The 12703-nt window shown below is 43.7% G+C and overlaps 2 protein-coding genes across 2 annotated transcripts in view; one reads left to right on the top strand and one right to left on the bottom strand.

Moving 5' to 3' along the window:
- dhx58 (DEXH (Asp-Glu-X-His) box polypeptide 58) overlaps window positions 1–12703 on the bottom strand; it is a 375030-nt gene that overhangs the window by 195968 nt on the left and 166359 nt on the right. The window lies entirely within an intron of this gene.
- Window positions 594–4079, top strand: tmem150b (transmembrane protein 150B). Its single transcript, XM_060075199.1, has 6 exons — window positions 594–1019; window positions 1219–1278; window positions 1657–1724; window positions 2114–2241; window positions 2400–2577; window positions 3541–4079. The coding sequence occupies exons 1-6, from the start codon at window positions 955–957 to the stop codon at window positions 3681–3683; spliced, it is 642 nt and encodes a 213-aa protein (XP_059931182.1). The 5' UTR covers window positions 594–954; the 3' UTR covers window positions 3684–4079.

The following is a 12703-nucleotide window of genomic DNA, read 5'->3' as shown; positions in this document are numbered from 1 at the left end:
TGTCTGTCCGTCTTAAATTTTTCTATGTGTATTTATCTTCACAAATTGTACATACAGGCCATACAATTGTGTGTATAAGTGACTGTTCTTTCATACTGCAAACGGTGACATTAACATTTACACAATATTGTATATCACGGCTAATGATTCAAACCTAAATTTTATTAAGCCTCACTGAGGCTCATTAGATCGAAGTATATGGAACTATAAAGCATGGGATCGGACTACAACTAGTTTTCCTTTCTATGAAGTTTTGAACCTCATATTTTGATAGATTTTTCGTCATTAATGATTGCCCAGCCCTATTTGTGCATATGTATGTGTGTGGATATATATATATATATATATATATTCATACATTAAGGACAAATTCAAAGCTTGTGACCTATTAATAGTCATATTTCCCCCAAAACCAATCCTAGGCTTAAAGTCAGGTTTTGGCACACCCACAGCTGGTTTTATTAATAATAAATAACATTTATATAGCGCTTAATATGGTACTCTAAGACGCTTGACATATTGCCCTATCAAAACTATGCAAGACAGACTAGGAAAAAAATAAAAAGAAGGTTTTATTTATTTATTTATTTATTAGGGCTTGATAAGAGGTGTTAATAAGTATGAAGTTTGGATCTTATTGAAGTTGCACTTAGCTATTACAGTCAGTAGCTGTTCAAAAACCTGAGTGAGTATAGCCTACTATTACATAGCTAAGCTTTTGTTTGATAATTATTCATATAATTGTATGAACCTTGAAACACATGCGCCTTTAACTTATTTCCTCAATGATGTGATCAACTTGGACCTACTTTCTTTATGTGTGTTCCACATATGCCTTCTTATCTGTAACCTTTTCATGGGTATTTAGTGGTTGTCTAACGTGATTGAGAATGTCTGTCTTTCTGTAGCAGGTTCTGAGCCAGAGTTGGGTAAGAGAAGCAGTCGGATGACATCATGTTGTTATGGCTGTTGCTTCCAATCTGCTTCACTGCCATTGGGCTGGTCGGCATAGCGGCAGTGTGAGCACTACTTACGCATATTGATCAGCAAAATATTAGGAATAAATCCAACAAGTGATCTTAATGCACTGAAGTAGAAAACTGAGTGGTTACCACACTGACAACATGGAAAAGCGGATCACAGTGGACTATTACATGCAGAAAACCCAGAACTTTTATGTGAATATTAATTAGTAATAAAGTCATTAATATCTGTTAGGTGTGTTGTGGCTGTTTCCCATGGGTCCGTCAACATAACAGAGAGCTTTCCGCTCATCAGGTAAGTAAGACAAGACTGCACTTAAATTAAATTATACACTTTTATTACATACATGCTACATACATATTAACATATCAGGGATTGCAGAAAGGACAGACATGACAAACTACAAAATTATATCAAGCTATTCAATAAGCAATGTAAAAATATAACAGCATGTACTTAATGTTATAACATTGTGGAACAGCAAATAAAGTCGGGTTATGGTTAGGGGTTGAGGTTGAGGTTGAGGTTAGGAATAGGCAAAAAGGTTACACACTAGGGTAGTCTTAAGCGGTTTCGTATCGTTGTTACTTATGAATTACATGCTGTTACATTGTGTTGCATTGCTTAATACATGGTGTTGCCTAACATGACACTTTTCTCCCGTTGTTAAAGCTATTGCGGCAGCTACCAGCCCGAGAGTTGCATCTTCTCCCAGATATGCAACATCTGCTCGCTTTTAGGTTACGGCATTAAAATATTCTTAACTGTTAAATATAATAAAGAATTACTCATTTATAAATTATTAGTTGTTAACTCAAAATATTATTATGCAATTCATATTATTGTGTATATGTTTTTATATAATATTTATTAAAATGATATATATTTCTAATAAAGAATAGGACTTAATACTATTTAATATGATCGAATAATAATAATAAATATATATTATTGGCAATAATTACAGATATTATTATGATCATTATTACTTAAATATATATAATATAATGATATTTGTATGCATTTTTTTGTATAACTGGGGTTGCTGACCATATCTGGTTATAATCTGTCTTGACTGATTCCAACCCATCTTCTGCATCGACCCCCTCCTCCCCTCTCTGGACCCTAGGCATGTTGATTGTGGTGATCCGCTATCAGCAAATCCGGGACTTGGACTGCCATCCAAAAACCAACATGGCCTGCCTGGCTCTGGGGCTAACCTCCTCGTCAGGGATCTCCCTCATGGGCAACTTCCAGGTAACACATTTTATTCACGAAGCGCTTTACAATGAAAAAGTCCCGTTCAAATATTTAAATGCTAACAAATCAAATATCGCAGAGAGGGGAAGGCGGTTTGCCAAAAAGCAATTCAAAAAAAGGTGTGTCGAGTCATGTTTTGCCCCCCGTCCCATCAGCATTCGGCTGTGATGGTGCTGCACTTCTTCGGGATGTTCCTGGCGTTCATCCCAGGCCTGGTCTACTTCACGCTCCAGCTGTGGCAGATGTACCACAGCGCTCCCTGCCACCACAAGCACTGGCTGGGGCCGCTCCGGGTGGCATGCTGCTCGGCCTGCACCGCCCTGCTCTTCACTGGTATCCTACCGCCTCTGGTTGATAGAGCTTTATCATACGTAATGAGGATGGACGGATAATATAGTCTGTTTTGTAGAAATCCTCTGAGTAGAGAATGAGTGGCGCAATAGTATTCTGTTCCGTTTGATAGAAATACCAATTTATAGAGTAGAAGTATACCGGTATCATACTTACTAGAGTAGTGTAGAGCAGTGTTTTCTTTGTACTTCCCTACAGTTTGAGAAGTAATGTGTGTGCGTTTGTTTGCTTTGACTTTAGATGACATCAACACACAGTAACAGGAAACCGGTGAGGCACATGTGAAAACATTGTGTCGACCATAGGCTTATGTCACCATGCAGCCTTAAAATGGAACGCAAAACGCATTTTCAGCAGATTGATCAATTTATTTATTTAGCATTCAAACACATTATAGGGATTGCATCTGCCACTGTATCAGGTCAGGTATTGTACAAACTTTTTATTTCAACCTTTATTTATTTAGGGAAGGCCATGGGAGCAGGCTCTCTTTTTCAATAATGCCCTGATTACAACACACAATAAAATAAATTCTAATGTACAATTAATATGAACAGTAGTTCAAACATCCAGAGCCACATATTATTCCATATAAATAGTACAATGGGGCAATTAAGAAAGCTATCTAAAACCAGTGCGAGCCTTATTTAATGCAACTGCAATCATCACCTAGGTCGTCTCAATTGAGACCAATCGCTCCAGTTTTAGTTACTCCTGAAGTCTATTCCATCTGTCAGGAGCATAAAAGTTATAAAAGCAATCTTTCCTGAGTTGCAATTGGTGCGTGGAATGACAAGTCTAAAGTGTGACCGAGAATGAGTATTAGGGGAATTTAGCAGTGAATATAAGTACATAGGGAGCTTTCCACATAAATTCTTGTAAATAAATAAAACACAAATGCTCAATCGTGACGGCCATCATGTCCTTGACTGTTTGCCTTACCAGCAATGGTTCTGTTCGCTGTGGGCCACATCCCCGGTGCGGTTGCGTGCGAGGGCCTCGTGGTGACGCTGTTCTTCTGTCAGTTTGGCCTCTTGGCTGTCGACTTCAAGCAAATCGACTGCCTCGAGCTCAGCCTTTCGAAATAAATATGAGTCTATCATATTTATTTCTGATAAGAAGTAGCCGTTGTTTCCGATACAAGCTGAAGATTAAAAATGTTAAGGAGTTTTGAGGGGAAGAAGCTGCAGAAGTTATTAAGGGCCAAAAAAATAGGTAATAAGTAATTACATAAAAAATTACATAATGTATACATAATGCATAATGATATAACAACAAAGGAGAAAACCTAACATTTTGTAAAAAGTAAGTTTATTTATTTTTTTGCTTTTTTACTTGCCAAATACAACTGCTATCTTTTATTTCACTGAATGCCCATTACTTAGAATCCTACAGATATATGTACATGATAATAAAGTTGCCGGAAAACAGCCTGGGAAAATCCTCATTGGTTGTCTGTTAACTAATAAATGGCACTTGTTTAACTGTTGTATAAATGCAATATCATACAACCTTGATGGTTATCTTCGGTCTTTGTACCTTCAACTGAATTACACCCCTACTGATACTCCAGAACAAAGCACGACCTTGAGTGTGATAGAGCAATGGAACAATCTGACATTGCGTTATAATCTCAGGATTACTGTTGAGAAAGTTGCCACATCTTTCTTCACATCTGAAATTAGTGCTTGGATGATTTATGATTATGCATTCTTTGCTATAATTTCGTAATTAGCTCAATTAAATGTCCAATTATGAAATATATCAATTGTATTATAAGACTAGTCAATGCAATCCTGGAATTCTTAGGTTTGAACCATGAGAATGCTGTGATTCCATTCCAACAACATTTTTCTTAATAACAATAATTTTATAATTCAAAGCAGTGAACCTGCAATTAAGGCACATTATTTTGAATTCCTTAGCATGCATAACTTCATCAGGGTAATGGATTGTTTCTTATCTGTCAGTACAGTACACACACACACACACACACACACACACACACACACACACACACACACACACACACACACACACACACACACACACACACACACACACACACACACGCACGCACACAAACACATGAAAACAACCCTCCAATGAATACCAGGAAAAGTCTGTTATTTGTCTGCCACTCTCTCTCCCCACCTTTCAGCTTGTATCAGAGTAAAATAGAGAGAGAGAGAGAGAGAGAGAGAGAGAGAGAGAGAGAGAGAGAGAGAGAGAGAGAGAGAGAGAGAGAGAGAGGGAGAGAGAGAGAGAGAGAGAGAGAGAGAGAGAGAGAGAGGGGGAGAGAGAGAGAGAGAGAGAGAGAGAGAGAGAGAGAGAGAGAGAGAGAGAGAGAGAGAGAGAGAGAGAGGGGGAGAGAGAGAGAGAGAGAGAGAGAGAGAGAGAGAGAGAGAGAGAGAGAGAGAGGGGGAGAGAGAGAGGAGAGGAGAGGGGGATTGATGTGTTTGGAAAATAAGTTTTTCCCTTTTTCCCCAAAATCTCCCTATTTTATTCTCATACAGTGGTAGGGATATGTTTAGGCACCCATGCTAAAGAGTAAAAAGAGGAATATAAAATAAACTATTAGCTGATTTGCATTGAGAAATCATTAGGTTAACTAACAGCAATTAGGCTTACTGAAAAGGACCATGCCAATCTCTAGGTATGCTGAAGGGTATGTGATGATGTGGGGCTATTTTAATTCCAAGGGCTAAGGGAAATTAATCAGGATGCATAGTATCCTGGACCCATGAAATACGATACGATACGATACGATATAACTTTATTAATCCCCCGTAGGAGAAATTTGTTTGTTGCAGCAGCAGTGGAAGGACACAGGACAAAATAACAATGTAATAAATACAATAAATAAATAAATAAAGAAATACAAAGTGCTGATGCATAAGGAGACGCTTATAGTTAATAGGGACAAAAACAAGACAAACAGAAACAACATCAAGATGGGTGATGCATATACACATATATACGCATACCTAAACACACACACACATGCATATGCAAACACATAGACATACACAAACACAATCATCATCGGGCACTGTTGAACAGCCTAATGGCTGCCGGCACAAAGGAGCACCTGAAGCGCTCCGTCTTGCACCTGGGGAACATCAACCTGTGACTGAAGGTGCTCCCCATCTGCCACAGCTCAGCATGGAGGGGATGGGAGGGGTTGCCCATGATGGACTTGAATTTGTCCCTCATCCTCCTCTCCACCACCACCTCCAGACTGTCCAGCTCAAGTCCCACAACAGAGCTGGCTTTCCTAACCAGCTTGTTGAGTCTGTTTGACTCCCCAGCCTTGATGCCTCCTCCCCAGCACGCCCCAGCAAAGAACAGCGTGCTGGCTACCACAGACAGATAAAATGTCCTTAGCAGCCTGCCACACACGTCAAACGACCTGAGCCTCCTGAGGAAGAAGAGTCTGCTCTGACTCTTCCGGTAGAGGGCCTTTGTGTTGTCAGACCAGTCCAGTTTATTGTTGATGTGTACTCCAAGGAACTTATACGAATCCACCGTCTCAATTTCAACCCCCTGGATGGTAATAGGGGTTGGGGGCTTCCTCTTCCGGCGGAAGTCCACCACCAGCTCCTTGGTCTTGCCGATGTTGAGTTGGAGGTGGTTCTCCTCAGACCATCTGACGAAGTCCTCCACCACACCTCTGTACTCGTCCTCCCTGTCCTCACTGATGCAGCCCACGATGGAGGAGTCATCTGAGAATTTCTGGAGATGGCAGGTTCCAGAGTTGAAGCTGAAGTCAGAGGTGTAGATGGTAAAGAGGAAGGGTGAAAGTACTGTTCCTTGGGGTGCGCCAGTGTTGCTCATCAACACATCTGACAGGCTGCTCTGCAGCCGCACGTACTGTGGCCTGCTGGAAAGGTAGTCACCAATCCAGGCCACCATGTCAGGGTGTACCTGCATTGCTGAGAGCTTCTTCTCAAGCAGGGGAGGCTGGATGGTATTAAACGCACTGGAGAAGTCGAAGAACATGACTCTCACTGAGCTCCCCGGCTTCTCCAGGTGTGAGTAAGCCCTGTGCAGCAGGTAAATGATGGCGTCGTCCACGCTGAGTTGGGCCTGGTACGCGAACTGCAGTGGGTCCATGGAGTCACACACCTGGGGCCTGAGGTGCTGTAGAACCAGTCTTTCGAAGGTCTTCATGATGTGTGAGATCAGCACCACTGGCCTGTAGTCATTGGGAGAGCTAGGACGAGCTATCTTAGGCACCGGAACAATGCAGGAGGTCTTCCACAACTGGGGCACCTTCTTTAGCCTCAGGGAGAGGTTGAAGAGGTGTTGGAACACTCCAGCAAGCTGTCCGGCACACGCTTTAAGCACCTTGGGATTGATGTTGTCCGGACCCATTGCCTTATACCTCTGGAGCTTAGATAGCTCCTGCCTCACCTGGCCTGATGTAATGACAAGACTGGTAGCAAGGGGGAGTGGAGGGGGAAAGGGAGGGGAGGTGACTGGGTTGGGGGTAGGGGAGGTGAAGGAGGGGGGCACAGACTGACTCGCTGAGCTCACTGGGGCAGGGGTTGAGTCGAACCTATTGAAGAATAGGTTCAGCTCATTAGCACTAATAACTGGCCTTTAAAAAAAGTTAACTGCCAGCCTCTATAAGAATTTAACATATGGGTGTTATTTTAATGCACCCTGTATTTTAATGGAGCACATTTATTTATGTCCGATGCATTAATCATTCACAAAGCAAATCAGTGTCCTTAAAGGTTTGGTTTTTCCTCATTTGTTTAATTAGGCATTAAGATCAATTTCCAAAAGATGAATTGTTATTCCTCTTTTTATTCAACTTTAGCATGGGTCCCTAATCACATGCCTACCACTGTACCTACTCTAATGGGAGATAGTATTACTTGGTCACTTCTAATATACAACCAGCCAGCAGAGGTCAGCGCTGGGCGACCCTGGCAGATTGAAGCGCATTGGTGGGAAAAAAGTTTGCTGGTCCCGTTCCAACAGCTTCTGGAAGGAGGTTTCTGGCTCACACGGAGCTCTTGCGTCCAGAACAATTGGCCGGGTCGTGGGGGGATTTTTAAGATGATCCCTATAACGGTGTGGTCTCATTGCTAAATGGGTGTGTCATACATCACTTGGCACACACTTTAAACACGCACAACTCATTCGCGCTGATCCTGGGGCTCTTGGGATTGTTTGAGGATTGTTATCTCTGGGGGAGAATTCTGTTGGCATGTGTTGTGATACAATGTGATCAACTTTTTATTTTTGTTGATAATTCTTATCGTAGTAATGTCATAATCATCAGTATTTCTATACACCAGGGGCCCATGAAGGGGATTAATATGAGAAATAGGGGCCCCAAAAGGCCCCCAGTGTCTTGCTTGCATTCTTTCACATACTCTAAGCGGGGTGACCAGACAGGCATGGAAACGTGGAATTCTGTGGGAATTTTTTCTCAAGTACAATTATCTCCCAAGTGTTGTGTTTCATTCTGCTTTCGGAACATCAGGTTGGTGACCATGGTTTGGACGGATCATCTTATCTTCCCCCTTTTAGGAAGCATAGCTACAGGCCCAGCAGAGGTTGAAGGCTGAATTCAAGCTAAGTATGGGTTTCTGTGTGTTTGTGCATTGGTTGGTTCTGTGGACCGATCAAAATGCTAATCTATATTGCTGCTAGACACGTGAAATTGTCCACATATTGAATGTTCCAAAAGACGTGTTTCCCATGCATCTCCTTGGTATTGCCTAATGTTTGAGTGCACTTTAAGTCAATTACCTTTTTCTTAACTTATTTTTGCGGACTTTTTTTCGCCACCGAGTTATGCCCCGGCGAACAAAGCAGAATTAGCGAAGAGTGCTGGCGCCGAGTACCCATCGCACCTGCTGTTTTCATTAGCCAGTATATTAATGGTGGTAGATGAGGCAATAAGTCTCCCCTGAAAATGTACTGCCTAGCTTGTTGCGATGAGAGCCCCCCCTCCACCTGTAATGAAAATGTCCTCACAAAGCCTTTCTGGTCCTCAAATGTCTGACACACTTTATTTTTTTTACTGCCTGGCTGCATTGTTGTTCTTGACTTTGAGTCAAAAACTGTTGCGAAGACTAGAGGGGAAGGTGGTGGTGGTCGGGACTGTAAGCATGGCTGCTTCAGGGGCACTGTAATCTTTCCTTTGACACCTGGGTCTTGTTATCCCAAGGTCGGCGGCCGACTGGAACAATGGCCCCGCTGCCCCATCACGTCGCGGTCAAACATGGCTGGCAATATAATCCTAAAAAAAAACGACGGTGACGTCGGTTTTGAAAGTACTTTTAGATGTATTTTTGGTCTTTATGTCAGTTTCCTATTAAACGTGATTCAAGACTTTTCTTCATGTGTTCTGTGTTTGCCGTGTCTAATGTTGTCTCTGTCTGTACCTTGACCCTCCGCTGGCCCAGGTCTCTATCACAAAGGACACCGATCTTAGATATTGGTGGGTCCGTCAATCTTAGGTGAATGCAGATTTAATAGGGAGGAAGGCTAGAGAAAAGCCATGGTCTGCCGCATGAGGAGCCTTACCCTGATGACTTAGGGCGCATTTCCACCGGAGGGTGCGGGTAGGTTCAGTCTGCAAAGGTGCGGCACGGGTCGCGTTTCCATCGCCAAAAGTGGGTGTGATCCGGACTGAGCCGTATTGAGCCGTACTTGTCTCGCAGTACTCCTCAGTTGGGTTACTGAGACGCCTGAAAGGGCTCAGGCAAGTTCGAGCTACACCCGCCGTCCGTTGATTGGTCGACAGAATCGCACTTCTGCGCGACGGAGATAATAACAAACAAACACATTACCCGCAAGGTACTTCTGGGTATTTCTACGTAGCTGCCGCGGCTAACGCCATACGGCTTAAACCCCGCCCTGCCATAAGGGTACTGGTCGGCGGTGGAAACACGAGCCGTAACTGAGCTGGGCTTTACCGCACCCTCACTACTGGGCTGAGGAGTGCTGGGTCCGAAGTTTACCCGCCGGTGGAAAAGGGGCAGTAGAGACCGCTGCAGGGAGAGACAGATACAGACAGAGAGAAAGAGAGAGAATGGGCAGAAGCAGACAGACTTCAGACAGCGGGGGCTTTTCCACAGAGCACGAGGGTTCATGAGATCACTGCCTACAGTGGGCACAGATGTGTGAGGAAGATATCAGAGGACGAGAGAGAGAGAGAGAGAGAGAGAGAGAGAGAGAGAGAGAGAGAGAGAGAGAGAGAGAGAGAGAGAGAGAGAGAGGGAGAGAGGGAGAGAGAGAGAGAGAGAGAGAGAGAGGGAGTGGGCACTGCCACCCGTGACCCCCCCTCCCCCCACCCTCCTCCCCTCTCCTTCCTCCCCCCTCCCCTCTTGGCTGAGAGCTCCAGAGAGCTGCCCTTTGGCTGAAAAATGCCAAGTGCATGGCATTCCACTCGCCAAACAAAGACCCACTCCAGGCCCCCCTCCCTCATGTCAGCTGCGCGGGGGCCGTGATCAGACAAGGCATAATTATATAATTAGCCCTCCCGGTGCTGACACCGACCACGAGATCGATGGGTGGATATGGGGGAGATATGGGGGAGGTGGAGGGTGTCACAGTTGTGTTATCAGACAAAGAAGAGTGTCTAGACGTCTGTTTGGGTGTGTGGATGTGTGTGTGTGTGTGTCTTGTTTATGTGTGTGTGTGTGTAAGGGTGGAGTTGGGTAAAGTGGAGAGGAGGGAGGGAAGGCTACAGCTGCGGGCAGTTAGGACACAGATTTCCACGTTTGAGAATAGGGCATTGATAGAGATGTGGTGCGTTTATGTGTTGGGAAGACAAAGAGAATCTGTGGATGGGATTGTGAGAGACAGAGAGAGAGAGAGAGAGAGAGAGAGAGAGAGAGAGAGAGAGAGAGAGAGAGAGAGAGAGAGAGAGAGAGAGAGGGAGTGTGTCTGTGTGCTTTTTTGCATAATTAACAACATTTAATGTGCTGTCAATGAACTGCAGATTCATGAGATGGGACATCCTTACTTACCTTGAGGCACTGCTCAAAGAAAGACGACCCAGATAGAGAGATGGATCGGTCCTGCAGCTTGACCTGCCTGACTCCGACTCCCAGACGAGAATCCACTCAGTGTCCTCTCAGGCTTGGACCCATGCCAACCTCACTCCCCGCTCTCTTCGCCCGTGCACTCCAAGCCAGCCCTGATCCTCGACCATGCACCCCTGCTAGCATCTCCCTCCCTCCCCCATGCACCCCAGGCCTGTCTCCCCCTCCCTGCTCCACGCACCTCATGCCTGGGTCTCAGTTGGAGCAGCACCACCCCACTTGCACGCGATGCCACAGAAAAGACTATTGTTGAGCGCTCAAGATGGCATGGTGGTGGTGGTGGTGGTGGTGGTGGGGTAAGTGGTGGCGATGGAGGAAATCTCATGGACAATGAAGTGCGGTTTCCTCAGTGAGTGTGTATGCTTTTTTTTTTCTTTGGGGCCCGCACACATGTACACACACAATTTTGTCCAGAGTATTGCAGCCTATAACTACATATAAGTGTATATTTATAATTGTATATCAAATTATTTTAGAATGATACTACCAATGTGTGAATGACCAGAACAAACAAAGGAAATTGTTGAAATGAGAGTGTTTTTTATCTTCTGTGATTGACATCTAAACTGGGTCCAGGTCCCCTGTCTGAATGACGTGTAGAATACCCTGCCTTACTGGGCCTTCAAGTGGTACCTATTATAGTCTCTATTATGGTCTTTGAGTGCTATTGTAGTTTGCCTAGTCTTGTTTCACGTGCACTTGGCTCATGAGAACACTGGTGAGAAAATAAACAAACCAGAAGAAGGAAATATACCCTTTCTTCTGATTCTGTCACTCGTATCTGGCTGCGTTTGTAAAGTCAGGCAGCGTGAATGTTGCAGTTGCTCCAATGTTGATTAAATGCATTGATTGTTGTCAATTGTTGCTTTGGATTCAAGTGTCTTTGGACTCAAGTGTCACTGAATTATCTCAACCTAATGTCGTCCACTGTGATGTAATAACAATGTTGCATGCACCAATTAGAACCGTTTACAACCTATATCTGACTTTGATTTCGACCAATTTAGGGGCAATTAAGACCATGAACAACACATAACTAAACAAGTCACCCTAATAAGTGCAATTTGTGGAATGAATTAGAAAATATATACTAATTAGAAATGTTGTGTACATATTTGTGTATATTTTCGTCATACATTCTTTCTGTCTTCATCAAAGAGTGTCTGTCTTAGCCAGCACTACCACTTCTGTAGGACCCTCAAACACATGGACACTGCAGAGCACAAGCAATCAAACACACACACACACACACACACACACACACACACACACACACACACACACACACACACACACACACACACACACACACACACACACACACACACAGACACACGTACACACTCACACAGACACACACACACACACACACGCGCGCACGCACGCACGCACGCACGCACGCACGCACGCACGCACGCACGCACGCACACACACACACACACACACACACACACACACACACACATTCATTGCAACACATAACTGTTTGCAGGGCGAACTTTCATCTTCATGCACAAAGAATCCTTTAATCTAAAGTGAGAGAGAGAGATACGTCTTTCGAACATTCATTCTGTCGCTATGAATGAGTGTGTTTTCTGGAAACATCAGCTAAATGTCATTGCTCCAAGGCCATCTCACTCGAGTTTATGACTCTGTTTGATCAGAGAGAGGAAAACTAAAAAGTTTGTCCTTGTAAGCAGGAAAGCAACACACAACCGTAGTGGTTAATTTACCAATTCTCAGGGGTGCTTTGAGCTTTGACAACCATATTTGGTCTAAGGATTTTCAGAATGCCCTCAGAGATATCTGTGATAAGTCTTCTGTTTTCAATCATTCTGTTTTTAGATACTGGAAACTCTTTCTTAAGCGTCCCCTGAGGCTAGCCATAACTAATACAAATAATTTGATTTAACCCTATTAGTTCGTCTTTTATGAACAAAGGTAACTGAACATATTTGTGAGGTATCACTTGGTGTTATCAATGTGGACAGGTTTGCGGCTTAGTGAAGTGAAGAACCCAACTGGAAAGGCCAATT

This window comes from Gadus macrocephalus, chromosome 2, assembly GCF_031168955.1.
Source record: "Gadus macrocephalus chromosome 2, ASM3116895v1".
Taxonomy (NCBI): Eukaryota; Metazoa; Chordata; class Actinopteri; order Gadiformes; family Gadidae; genus Gadus; species Gadus macrocephalus.
This window is presented reverse-complemented; position numbering and strand designations above follow the sequence as displayed.

What these genes read in the sequence shown, in the direction of transcription:
- tmem150b (XM_060075199.1), top strand. Translation starts at nt 955, where the DNA reads ATGTTGTTATGGCTGTTGCTTCCAATCTGCTTCACTGCCATTGGGCTG. An exon ending in CTGGTCGGCATAGCGGCAGT is followed by an intron (nt 1,020 to 1,218) that starts GTGAGCACTACT and finishes AATATCTGTTAG; the next exon opens with GTGTGTTGTGGCTGTTTCCC. An exon ending in GAGAGCTTTCCGCTCATCAG is followed by an intron (nt 1,279 to 1,656) that starts GTAAGTAAGACA and finishes CCGTTGTTAAAG; the next exon opens with CTATTGCGGCAGCTACCAGC.